The following is a 13,777-nucleotide window of genomic DNA, read 5'->3' as shown; positions in this document are numbered from 1 at the left end:
CTGACTTCCAGTAGCACAGGTCAGCCACCTCACCTCCTTACCTTCCCACACGGTGGCAAGGTCCTCAGCGTGCCCAGACCCCAGTGACCAATTCTTGTGAGGACCGGCTGGTTGTCCCTGAATCCTTCCTTTTTCCACCTCTAGCCTGCACCCCCTGCAGGGGAGAAAGTCTTTACCTGAGAGCCCCCAAGTGAAATGTTTAGACCAGAGCCAGATGACCCTGCTGCTACCACAGAGCCAGCCACTGTGAAGTGGGAAGGGCTGATGTGAGGTCTGGGTTCTGGCGGCTCAGTTGGCCACACCCCACAGGGTGGGAGAGCCCCTCTACTTGTACCCCCGAAACCTGGGCGCCTCATGAAACAGGCTTCTCCCTTGTAGGAGGCAACTTGTGTTTAGCACGGGACTAGCTCCTGGGTTCTAACATCTCCCCAGCCCACCCCTCAGGACTGCTCCGCAGATGGCTGGGTTCTTGTCCTGCCTTTATTCTGCCCTTGCCATGTTACCTTGGGCAAGTTACATCTCCTTTCCCAACCTCTCTATTGGTGCTTCTAAGATCTGTGACCCCGATATCTGGGTGGGATGCTGTATTCCCTTCCTAGAGCTGCCACAAACTAGGTGGCTTAAAGCAACAGAAATATTCTCTGACAGTTCTGGAGGCGAAAAGTCTGAAATCAAGGTGTCTGCAGGTCCGCGCTCCCTCTGAAACCTATTGAGAAGAATCCTTCCTTGCTTCTTTGTAGCTTCTGGTGGTGGCCAGCAATCCTTGATGTTCCTTGGCTTGTAGTCATCACTCCAATCTGTATCCTGGCATGGCTGTCTTCCTGTGTGTCTCTTCTTAAAAGGACACCAGTCACATTGGATGAAGGGCCTACCTTACTGCAGTATGACTTAATCTTAACTAATTATGTCTGTAGCAACCTTATTTCCAAATAAGGTCACATTCTGAGGTACTGTGGTTGCTCGGGGTTAGGACCTCAACATATCTTTTTGGGGGACACAATTCAGTTCATAACAGATGGAGTAGGGAAGCGTCCAAGAGGAGGAGAGGAAGCTGAGACGCAGTCTCCAAGCCAGGCTTGCTAATGTCCTGCCATCCTCTCCCTGTTGTAGAACCCAGTAGGTGTGGGCCGCTACCTCAACACCTGGCTGATGGAGACAAAGGACAGGCGGCAGCGATACCGGTCCCTATTCCTGGGTGGATCCAAACGCTACCTCTCAGACCTGGCCCGGGACATGCTTATGCAGTGAGTGCAGCTGGAGCTGCAGGCGAAGGGGTGAGGGTGGTGGTGGGTTCTTACTCTGGGGTGGGTTGGTAGCTCCCCATGTTTGGTTCCCATGGGAACACAGCTTCTGCCCCTAATGCCAGCCAAATAGCAGAGGCAGTGGAGGGATGTTCACGTTCAGATCCTGGCTCTGCCACTTACTGGACATGGGAGGTTGGGCATGCTGTATCACTTCGCTGAGCCTCATTTCCTTCAGCTGTCAAAAGAGCAGATATTTGAGGAGACCCAAATGAAATGATCTGCTGAAAACCCTTGGTAAGGAAAAGGTACTCAATCGACCCTAAATCCGCCACTTGGAGCCCACACAGTCCAGTCTCAGCTCTCAGTGGCTTCACCACGTGGAATCTGTTTCTTGGTGTTCATAATGGGGGTTGCTAAAACTCATTTCAGGAGGTTGCAAAGCCTAAGAAGGGAAAAGTACATTAAATACTGTGGCAAACTATACAACAGCTTGTAAATGTTAGCTGCTGCCATATTTTATTGACCTAAGAGGCCATCAATTGCAATATAATAACAATTTCAGAAATGTTACAATGTTGACAAACGTGCGTGTTAGAATCCAGTTTTTTTTTTGTTTTTATTTTTTTTTGTTTTTTTTTTTTTTGAAATTATGGTGAGGACATGAGGACCAGATTCTGAGGACCAGATTTCTCAGGAGAAATCAGCTTTTAAATGTAATTTCAAAAAATATTTTATTTTTTATCAAAGTTGTGCTGTGTCTTCCTCCTTCTCAACTTACCCCCTTGTTTTGGTGGGTTCCTGAGAAAGGGCCAAGGAAGGTAAGATTTTTGATAGAATGTATGCCTGAAAAAGTTTATTTTTCCTTTCTGCATATCTGATCAATAGTTTGGTTGGAAATAAAATTCTAGGTTGGATATAATTTTCCCTCTGAATTTTGCAGGCCTTTCGTAGCTTCCTAGCTTCAAATATGGTTGTTGAGAAGTCTTATGCCATTCTGGTTTTCCGTGCTGTGTATGTGACCTGCATTTTCCTTCCTGGAAGCTTTCAGGATCTTCTCTTTGTACTTCCTGTTCGGATGCGTCTTGGCATGGGTCTGTTTCATCCTTTGTGCTGGGTACTTAGTGGGTTCCCTCCATCTGGAGACTCAGCACCTTCTATTCTGAGAGAATCTTTTGAGTTTTGTCTTTGACGATTTCTTCTCCTCTGTGTTCTCTCTGCTGCTTTTCACGTATCTCTTTTAGATGAATGTTAGATGCCCTGGTTTGGCACCCTAGTTTTCTTACCTTTTTTTTCCTCTCCTTTCTTATTTTCCATCTTACCTTTTTGTTCTACTTTCTGGTAAAATTTTCTTGCCCTTATCTACCCTAGTATTACTTTTAAAATTTTGGCTATCATATTTTTTCGTTTCCAAGAGTTCTTTTGTTGTGGATTGCTCTTTTCTTTCTTCTTTTAATAGCACCCAGTTCTGTGTCATGTATGCGGTGTGCAGTATGTTCTTTTTTTTTCTTTTAAGATGAGGTCTCACTCTGACTCCCAGCCTGGAGCACAGTGATGCAATCTTGGCTCACTGCAACCTCTGCCTCGCAGGCTCAAGCGATTCTCCTGCCTCAGCCTCCCAAGTAGCTGGGATTACAGGCATGCACCATCACGCCCGGCTAATTTTTGTATTTTTTGTAGAGGCCAGGCTTCGTCATGTTGCCCAGGCTGGTCTGGAACTCCTGAGCTCAAGCAGTCTGCCCGTCTCAGCCTCCCAAAGTGCTGGGATTACGAGTGTGAGCCACTGTGCCTGGCTGCAGTATGTTCTTTTATCTAAGGATGTTAATTAAGTTTTCCTGAAGTTCTTTTGCCCTCCTGTGTTGTCTCCAGTTCTTTCAAGTTCCTTTTTTTCTTTTGCTTTTTTGTTCATATTGAAGAGGAAAGCACTAAATAATACTGTGAGTCTGGGTGGGGCCTGTCAGTTGCTGTGAGTGATTGGCAGTGGATCTGGTCTTTCTGTTGAGACCCTCAAATGCCAGTGTCTCTAGGTATTTTCTGTGGGACTATTCAGCTTCTCTAGAAAATAATCTTCTGTCCTGGGTGGGGGTAACTGTGGTTGTTGGTGATTAGAGGAAGGAGACAGGGCTGTCTCATTCAGCGTATGGACTGCCTCCTACCCCCTCTGTTCTCATTGTGGGACCTGTCTGCCTACATTCCACTGTGCGCCTCCTCCTAGCCCCCTGGAATCTATCCACAAACCAAACCTCCAGTCTACTGCTGACTGGGTGAGGAGTCAGCGGGAGGTCGTGTCTAGATGGGATCTTATTCTGTTACCCAGGGGGGAGTGTAGTAGCACAATCATAGCTCACAGCAGCCTAGAACTTCTGAGCCAAAGCAATCCTCACCTTGGTCTCCCATGTAGCTGCAACTATAGGTGTGTGCCACCATGCCTGGCTACTTTTTTATTTTTATTTTTGTAGAGACAGAGTCTCACTATGTTGCCCAGGCTTGTCTTGGGCTCAGGCTATCCTACCACTGTGACCTACCAAAGTACTGAGATTATTGACATGATCCTCTATGTCTGGCCTCACCTGTTTTTTAAGATACCTGTGCGTCCCATTCCTAGATCTTTCTGAGGTTTTGTGGCAGGAGTTGGCAAGTGTCTCCCCAGTTTTCCCTACCCTTCCTTCCTTCCTTCCTTCCTTCCTTCCTTCCTTCCTTCCTTCCTTCCTTCCTTCCTTCCCTCCCTCCCTCCTTTCTTTCTTTCTTTTTCTTTCTTGCCTTCTTTCTTTCTTTCCTTTCTTTCCTCCTTCCTTCCTTCCTCTTTCTCTCCTTTCTTTCTTCTTTTCTTCCTTTCTTTCTTCCTTTTCTTTCTTTCTCCTTCTTTCCTTCCTCTCTTTCTCTTTCCTTCCTTCTTTCCTTCCTTCCCCCCCTCCCTATTTCTTTCTTTCTCTTTCTTTCTTTCTCTTCCTTCCTTCTCTTCTCTTTTCTTTTCTTTCTTTTTCTTTTCTTCTTTCTTTCTTTCTCCCTCTCCCTTCCTTCCTTCCCTCCCTCCTTTCTTTCTCTCTTTCTTTCTTGCCTTCTTTCTTTCCTTTCTTTCCTCCTTCCTTCCTTCCTCTCTCTTTTCTTTTCTTCCTTTTCTTTCTCCTTCTTTCCTTCCTCTCTTCTTCCTTCCTTCCTTCCCCCTCCCTCCCTCTTTTTCTTTCTTTCTTTCCTTCCTTCCTTCCTTTCTTTCTTTCTTTCTTTCTTTCTTTCTTTCTTTCTTTCTTTCTTTCTGTCTTTCTGTCTTTCTGTCTTTCTGTCTTTCTGTCTTTCTCTTCCTTCCTTCTCTTCTCTTTTTCTTTTCTTCTTTCTTTCTTTCTCCCTCTCCCTTCCTTCCTTCCTTCCTTCCCTCCTTCTGCCTTTCTTCCTCTTTCTTTCTGTCTCTCTTTCTCCCTTTCCCTTCCCTTCCCCTCCCTCCCTCCCTCCCTCCCTCCCTCCCTCCCTCCCTCCCTCCCTCCCTCCCTTCCTTCCTTCCTTCCTTCCTTCCTTCCTTCCTTCCTTCCTTCCTTCCTTCCTTCCCTTTTCTCCTTTCTTTCTCTCTCTTCTTTTCCTTTTTTACAGTGCAGAGGTATGAACACAGCTCACTGCAACCTTGACTTCTCAGGCTCAAGCGATTCCCCAGCCTCACTCTCCCTAGTAGCTGGAACCACAGGTGTGCACCGGCACGCCTGGCTAATTTAAAAAGTTTTTTTTTTTTTTTTTTTTTGTAGAGACAGGGTCTCACTATGTTGCTAAGGTTGGTCTCAAACTTCTGGCTTCAAGTGGTCCTCCCACCTTGGCCTCTCAAAGTGCTGGGATTACAGATGTGAGCCACCAAGCCTGGCCTATTTTTAGTTTTTAAAAGAAACTTCCATACTGTTTTCCATAATGGCTGTTATAATTTACATTCCCACCAAAAGCATGTAAGAGCTCCCTTTTCTCCACATCCTTGCCAGCATTTGTTACTTTTTGTCTTTTGATAGTAGCCATCTTAACTGGGGTGAGATGATATCCCTCAATTGGGGTTTTGATTTGCATTTCCCTGATGATTTGTGATGTCAAGTATTTTTTCATATACCTGTTGAGCGTTTGTATGTTTTCTTTTGAGAAATGCCTACTCATGTCCTTTGCCTACTTTTTTTGTTTGTTTGTTTGAGATGGAGTCTCGCTCTGTCACCCAGGCTGAAGTGCAGTGGCGTGATCTTGGCTCACTGCAACCTCCACCTTCTGGGTTCAAGTGATTCTCTTGCCTCTGCCTCCTGAGTAGCAGGGATTACAGGTGTACACCATCACCCCTGGCTAATTTTTGTATCTTTAGTAGAGACGGGGTTTCACCATGTTGGTCAGGCTGGTCTTGAACTCCTGACCTCAGGTGATCCGCCCGCGTTGGCCTCCCAAAGTGCTCGGATTATAGGCATGAGCCACTGCACCCACCCTGCCCACTTTTTAAACAGGATTATTATTATTATTGCTGTTGAGTTCCTTGAACATTCTGGATATAAGTTTCTTGTCTGATGAATAGTTTGCAAACATTTTCTCCTATTCTACATGTTGTCTCTTCACGCTATTGTTTCTTTTGCTGTGCAGAAGCTTTTTAGTTTAATATAGTCCCATTTGTGTATTTTTGTTTTTGTTGCTTGTGCTTTTGAAGTCTTAGTCATAAAGTTGTTGCCTAGAACAATGTCCTAAAGTTTTTCCCTTATGTTTTATTCTAGTAGTTTTACAATTTTGGGTCTGACATTTAAGTCTTTAATCAATTTTGAGTTGATTTTTGTATATAGTAAGGGGTCTAGTTTCATTCCTATGGATATTCAGTTTTTCTAACATCATTTATTGAATGGTGTCAGAATAATACCATTCTATGTAAGGTCATTTTAACAATATTAATTCTTCCAGTTCATGAACATTGGATATCTTTCCATTTGTTTGTGTTCTCTTCAATTTCTTTCATCAGTGTTTTGCAGATTCCATTATAGAGGTCTTTCACCTCCTTAGTACATTTATTTCTAGGTATATTTTTTGGCAGCTATTGTAAATGGGATTGTTTTCTTGATTTCTTTTTCAGCTAGTTACTGGTGTATAGAAATGCTACTAATTATTGTATGTTGATTTTGTATTCTGACAACTTTACTGAATTCATTTCTCAGTTCTAAGAGTTTTTTGGTGGAGTCTTTAGGTTTTTCTCTATATAAGATCATGTTGCCTGCAAGGAGGGACAATTTATAATAACTTCCTCATTTCTAATTTAGATGCCTCTTATTTCTTTCTTTTGTCTGAGCTCTGGCTAGGACTTCCAGTACTGTGTTAAATAGGAATGGTGATAGTGGGCATCCTTGTCTTATTCCACTCTTATTTAATATAGTATTAGAAGTCTTAAATGTTTATTGATTTTATGTTGTCAAAAAATCAACTTTTCGTTTTGTTGATCCTTTGTATTTTTTTTTAAGTCTCTATTTTGTTTAGTTCTGCTCTAATCTTTATTTCTTTCCTTCAGCTAATTTTGGGTTTGATTTGTTCTTGACCTTCTAGTTCCCTGAGGTTCATTGTTGTTTATTTGAAATCTTTCTACTTTTTTTTTAATGTAAGCATTTATTGCTATAATCTTCTTCCCTCTTAGCACTGCTTTTGCTGTATGTTATGTTTCCATGGCTCACTACAGCCTCAACTTCCTGGGCTCAGGTGATTCTCCCACCTCAGTCTTCTGAGTAGCTGGAACTACAGGTGCACATCACCATGCCCAAGTAATTTTTTGTATTTTTAGTAGAGACAGGATTTCATCATGTTTCCCAGCTGATCTTGAACTCCTGGGCTCAAGTGATCCATCCACTTCAGTCTTTCAAGGTGCTGGGATTCCAGGTATGAGACACTATACCTGGCCTCTTTCTTAATTTATTCCTTGACCAAGTGGTCTTTCAGGAACATGTTGTTTAATTCCCATTTATTTGTACAATTTCTAAAGTTCCTCTTGTTATTGATTTCTAGTTTTATTTTATTGTGTTCTGAGGAGATACTTGGTATGATTTTGATTTTTAAAAATTTGTGTGACTTGTTTCATGGCCTAACATATGGTCTATCCTGGAGAATGTTCCATGTGTTGATGAGAAGACTGTGTATTCTGTAGCTGTTGGATGAAATGTTCTGCAAATGTCTGTTAGGTCCATTTGGTCTATAGTGTAGATTAAGTCTCATATTTTTTGGTTGACTGTCTGTCGGATAATCTTTCCAGTGCTGAAAGTGGGGTCTTGTCTACAGCTATTATTGTATTGAGGTCTATCTCTCTCTTTAGTTCTAATATTATTTGCCTTATATATCTAAGTGCTTTGGTGTTGGTACATATATATTTACTATTGTTATATTCTTTTGATAAATTGATCACTTTATCATTATATAATGACTTTCTTTGTCTCTTTTTATTTATTTATTTTTTACTTAAGGTCTATTTTGCCTGATATAAGTACAGCTACTCCTGCACTATTTTGGTTTCCATTTTTGTGGAATATTTTTTCCATCCCTCCACTTCCAACAATCTATGTGTGTCTTATCAGGTGAAGTGAATTTCTTGTAGGCAGCAGATAGTTGTCTTCTAGACAGCAGCCAGTGTATATCTTTTAATTGGGAAATCTAAACCACTTACATTCAAAGTTGTTATTGATAAGCGAGAACTTACTCCTGTCATTTTGTTGTTTTCTGATTGTTTTATATATCTTTTGTTCCTTTCTTCCTCTTTTATTGTTTACTTTTACAGTTTGGTGGGTTTTTGTAGTGATAACGTTAGACTACTTTCTTTTTCTCATTTGTGTATTTGCTGTACCAGAGAGTTTCATACTTTTGTATGTTTTCATGATTGTAGATGTTGTTCTTTCCCTTCCAGATGTGGGACTCGCTTAACCTTTTCTTGTAGGACTGGTCTAGTGGTGAATAATTCCCTGTTTTTGCTTGTGCTGCAAATAATGTATTTTGCCTTCATTTTTGAATGATAGCTTTGCTGGGTATAGTGTTTGTGGTTGACAGATTTTTTTATTTGTTTCTTTTGTTTTTTTCCTTTCAGTACTTTGAATAATCATTCTGTGCTCTCCTGGCTTGTAAGATTTCTGCTGTTTTGGATTTTTTTTTTTTTTTTAAGACAAGGTCTCACTCTGTCATTTAGGCTGGAGTGTAGTCATGCAATCATGGCTTAGTGCAGCCTCGACCTCCCAGGCTCAAGCAATCCTCCCACCTCAGCCTCCCAAGTAGCTGGGAGCATAGGCATGTGCCACTATGCCTAGATATATATTTTTTTACTTTTTAGTTTTTGTAGAGATGGGGTCTGACTGTGTTGCCTAGGCAGGTCTTGAACTCCTGAGCTTGAGCAATCCTTCCTGCCTCGGCCTCCCAAAGTGCTGGGATTACAGGCGTGAGCCAACATGCCTGACCAGTCTTTAACTTTTGACAGTTGGACTGTAATGTATCTTGGAGAAGGCCCCTTTGATTGTATCTATTTGGGGTTCTGTGGGCTTCCTGTATCTGGATGTCTATATCTTTTGCAAGACTTGGGATGTTTTCAGCTGTTATTTCATTACATAGGTTTTCTATGTCTTTTCCAATCTTTTCCTTCTGGAACTCTCAAAATTAGAATATTTTATTCCATTGTGGTGTTCTGTTATGTATACTTTCTTTATCTTGTAAATTTTTTTCTTCTTTTTTCTGTCTGACTAGATTATTTCAAGATGCCTGTCTTCAAGTTCAAAAATTCTTTCTTCTGCTTGATGTAGTGTATTGTTGAAGTTCTTGATTGTATTTTTAATTTCCTGTATTGAATTGTTCAGTTCTAGGATTTCTGTTTGGTTCCTTTTTAGTGATATCTTTTTGTTGAATCTCATTCAGATCATCAATTATTTTCCTGACTTCTTTGTATTTTTTATCTGTTTTCTCTTATATCTCATTGATTTTTAAAATATCATTATTTTGAATTATTTTTCAGGCATTTCATAGATTTCCTTTTGTTTGGGATCTGTTACTGGAGAAATATTGTATTCCTTGGAGATATGATGTTTCCTTGCTTGTTCATGTTTCTTGTGTCCCTGTGTTCATATGTGTGCATCTAGTATAACAGTCACTTTTTCCAATTTTATGACTGTCTTTCATAGGGAATTACTTTTACCTGTAGATGTATATATAGTGTTGGTTGGGTACAGTACTTTGGCTTTGATTCTGTGTGGATGCAGTAATGTAGTTTCTGTATGATTTCTTCAGCTATAATCAGCATCAGTGGTGTCTTTGGGTTTCTTAGTGGCTTAGGCTGTGGTTGTTAGGAGAGGCTATGCCAAGGCTTTGCTGGGGGTGGGGGTGCCAGGTGGGCTAGTCCTCAGTGACCAGTGGTGGCACAGTGGGCTGGGTATATCAGTCCTTGGGCCCCTATTTAACATATGTGAGTGCTGACAGAGACAGGTTTGGGTGGGCTGGTCCTCAGGCCTCCAGGTGGTGTGTTTGGGTGCTGGTGTTGGCAGTGGTGGCCTGAGCCAGTGGGTCCTTAGGCCCCTGGGTGATATGCATGGCATCGGTGGTGACAGTAGTGGCAATGGGCCACACTTCTACTCTAGCCCCTGAGTGGTTCATGTGGGTGCCAGCAGTGGCAGTGGTGGGCAAGAGGGGCCAGTCCCAGGCTCCTGGGTGGTGTGTGTGTGCCAGCAGTGGTGATGGCAGGCTGAGTAGGCAGGTCCCTGGGCCCCTGGGAGATGCATGCATGGGCAGTGGGTAGGTGCATTAGTCTACCCCAAGGTCCCTGGACAACATGCACAAGCCCTGGTTGCAGTGGCTACAGGCAGAGTGGGCCTGTCTAAGGGCTCCCTGACAATGTACATGGGCTCTGGCAGTGGCAAGTGGGGTGGGTGGATCCTTAGGCCCCAAGATGCCACATTTGGGCACCAGAGTTCAGGTAGGGTGGGCCTGTCCTCAGGCCTGGAACAGTGTGCAGGTGTGCAGCAGCTCTGCCACTGGAAGAGGTAGGGTTGCTGTTAGTGGCAGTGGTTCCAGGCAGCTAGCTGTCAGGCTCTGGGGAGCACAAACTTCAGCTTTCTTTGCCCCAGGTCAGCTTATTTAGTGCACTGCCCTGCCCATTCCCCAGGGTGTAGGATACTGCATGGGCTAGAATGCTGGGGACCTGTCCACACTGCTGGGTCCAGCTGGCATTGGAACACTGCAGCTCTCTGAGTGGACATGAGGGGATGTCAGCAGGGCCCCAGGGATTTGGAGACACAGGATCTGTAGGGCTCCAGAGCAGGATGTAGACTGGTGGGGACTGGGCTTTCAAAATGGTGCTGTGTTGCAACTGCTTGGGTATCAGGGGATAGGTGGGACCAGTGCAAACTCCCTCTTGGGAACAATGCTGTCACATGCACCCCCAGAAGTCCCCTGTATTAGTCTCAGGGCCTGCAAGGCCTGAGGGCTCTCCTGTGGGTAGGATTGCAGGAGCCTGTGGGGGGAATGTGGACCACGGGGGATCTCTTGCTCACCCTTTCTCCACACTGGGGACTTTTTCCTGGCTCTGAGCTGATCCCGGCCAGGCCAGCTGCTCCGCTTCCTTCTCCTTCCATGCCTCGGAAGTTCTATGCTGAATTCCATGTTCTCTCATTTGCTATATGCAACGTGTGGTTATCTGCTTGCTCTTTTGGTCCTTCTTTGTGGAGGAGGCAAGTGCTCGGCACCTCTAGTCAGCCATCTTGAAGCCCCCTCCTGTTGGTCTATGTTTAAAAAATTCCTTTATACTTTTAATGGGTTGCAGGAGGAAGTAGAGATAAATGCATATATTCATCTGCCTTGTTCAATGGTAAATCATATGAAATGAAACACTTTTGGGGTGCAAAAGCATTTTCTTCCCCTTTCTAGTCAAGGTAGTTAGCCTTATTTTAGGGGTGTTAAAACCAGGACCAGAGAGGGGAAAATAGGAGGACAACTTGCCTAAAGTCACACAGTTGGTGAGTGACAGAGCTGGCACTAGAATCTGGTCCTTCCCCTTCATGGGCAATGTCCTTTTATCAACACCCATGTGAGGATTTGGGGGTGCTAGGGCAAGTACCATGCCCAGACTCCTGCAGGGCCACTCCTCCCAGCTGCTCTTTTGCAAAGTCCAGTCTATATGCTGTTTGCTTAGCAAAAGACTCTAAGGAAGGGAAGGGTGCCCCATCCCCACAGGACCTCCCCCTGGACATCTGTGTTCTCCCTCTGGACATCTGTCTTTCTCCTGTGTTCAGCATCCTCCTTCACCACTGTTAACACATCCAACACTCAGGCCTGTGAGAATTACAGGATTTCCAACCCTGGCTTAGAATTCCATGTCTGCCACTTAGCTGTGTGACTTGGGGCAAGTTGCTCGGAGAAGACTTCCCTCATCTGAAAAATGAGGGTAAACTAATAATCACCTTCAGAATCCATTATGAGGACTGAATGAATGACACAGGTGAATGTACACTGCCCCTGTCGATGCTGTTTTGGAGGCATGTTGCACATGCTAGCTTCCTTTTCCCTTAGCAGCTGCTCCTGCCTTGGCAGAATTCCGTTGTGCTTATTTATATAACGAAAAAGTTCTTTGCAGAGGCTTAAAATGCACGACATCCAGAAAGAGAAACTACAGTTACTTAAATCACCCTCTGTTGCCAAAGACCCAAGCAAAAAGCTCTAGTAAGATAGAGATTTTTATATAGAGACTGGGGGAGAAATAGCAGGTCCTTTGAGGCTTGAGGAGGATGAGGGCTTTGAAAGAGAAGGCCAAAAACATTGAGTAACTAGAGGTTTCTCAATGAAGTCAAGAACAAGATGGGGATGCTTGTGTCATTGGCATTATTTAACATTGTTTTGGAGGTTGTAGCAAAAGCAATAAGACAGGAAAAATAAATAAGAAATAGAAAACTTTGGTAAGGAAGAGCAACGTTATTACAATTGATAATGATATGTGTGTTTACTAAAAAATTCCAAGATAGTTAATTTTAAAACTGTAAAGCTAAGGCAAAGACAGGCAACAAGTGTATAAATGAATATTTTCCTCTTATACTGCAGCCATAACAAATGGAAAATTAATTGAGGCAAAAAAAGGATCCCATCCTTTCTTTTAGACAGGGTCTTGCTCTGCCACCCAGGGCTGCAGTGGCACGATCATGGCTCATTGTAACCTCCACCTCCCAGGCTCAATAGACCATCCTGCCTCAGCCTCCTGAGTAACTGGGACTACAGGCATGTGCCACCACACCTGGCTAATTTTTCTATTTTTTGTAGAGAGACGGGGTGTCACTGTGTTGCCCAGGCTGGTCTCAAACTCCTGGGCTCAAGTGATCCTCCTGCCTTGGCCTCCCAGAGTGTTGGGATTACAGGTGAGCCACTGTACCTGGCCAATATCCCATTCTTTTCTTTCTTTCTTTTCTTCTTTTTTTTTTTGATTTTATTTTTGAGGGTTCTTTTTACTAAGATCCCATTCTTATTAGCAACACAAATGATAAAATACATTTGGGATAAACTTAATTTGGTATATTTAAGGCATAAATGAAGAAAAATAGAAATCTTCATTAACAGATGTTAAAGAATGCCTGAATAACTGGATGAAAAGACATGATATTGGAAAAATATTAAATCTTCCCAGTGATGTCCACATCTTAAGTCAAATCCTAAAGAGGTTGATGGGGCCAGAGGGGGCAACTGGATAAATTGATTATAAGCTTCATCTGAAAGAGTAAGATACATATAAATATATTTTAAGATAGAGGAATAATGATCCCACTTTAAAATCCATTGACATATCTGTAGATAGCATCATATGGAGGACTAAGCACCACACTGTTGGCCATGATTATGTGTGGAGGGCAGGGTTACCAGATTCTTTCATATTCTATCTTGTTGAAATGTTTGAGTTTTTCAAAATAAGCATATATTGTTTTATAATCAGAAAAAATGGTACAAATCAGGACAAGAGTGCATGAAATAAACTACACAGAATATGAGTTCCCCTTTTAGATCCATCTCCAACCAAGAGTTACCCTTTGTCTTCCAGACCTCAGTTTTCCCATCTGTAAAAACAGAAGAATTTATACCCCAGGGGACCTGGTGAGGCCTAAGTCTTATGAATGCTGCCAAACTGAAGCCAACCAGCAGGTCCCCATGGGTGTCAGACTGTTAGGCTGGGGCGTGATTCTCTCTGAGGCTCAAGTTCAGCATTGTCCATGAAGCCCTTGCTCTACTTGGGCTCCTGGCTCAGGAGAATTATGCCAGGAGGCCCAGAAGACCGATCACAGGTGTGAAGGATTTCTTTATGCACTTTTTCACTGACTGATTCATTTGAAAAACCTACCCTGTGCTTGGTTCTGTCCTGAGCGCGTCTGAGCTACTGATTGTTTTCAGGTGACCGGAAATAGTCTGCCATTCCCTCACTGAAAATTTCATTTTTGCATTCATATTTTTAAGTTTTAAGAGTTATTTTTTTGTTTTCTGAATGTTCCTTTGATAACAATATGCTCTGGTTTCATGAAGGCAGTGCTTTCTCATCTTTCGAAGATATTAAGACAAATATCTTC

General features: G+C 43.0%; 1 protein-coding gene across 2 annotated transcripts in view; it reads left to right on the top strand.

The window, feature by feature from the left end:
* CIMAP2 (ciliary microtubule associated protein 2) overlaps positions 1-13,777 on the top strand; it is a 38,873-nt gene that overhangs the window by 15,479 nt on the left and 9,617 nt on the right. For both annotated transcript variants that reach the window (XM_074005942.1, XM_065522025.2), the window contains exon 9: positions 1,111-1,244. In XM_074005942.1, the coding sequence (XP_073862043.1) occupies positions 1,111-1,244 (134 nt within the window). The remainder of the gene's footprint in view (positions 1-1,110; positions 1,245-13,777) is intronic.

This window comes from Macaca fascicularis, chromosome 1 (genome assembly GCF_037993035.2).
Source record: "Macaca fascicularis isolate 582-1 chromosome 1, T2T-MFA8v1.1".
Classification (NCBI taxonomy): Eukaryota; Metazoa; Chordata; class Mammalia; order Primates; family Cercopithecidae; genus Macaca; species Macaca fascicularis.
Note: the sequence above shows the minus strand (reverse complement) of the source record. Positions and strands in the feature narration are given on the sequence as shown.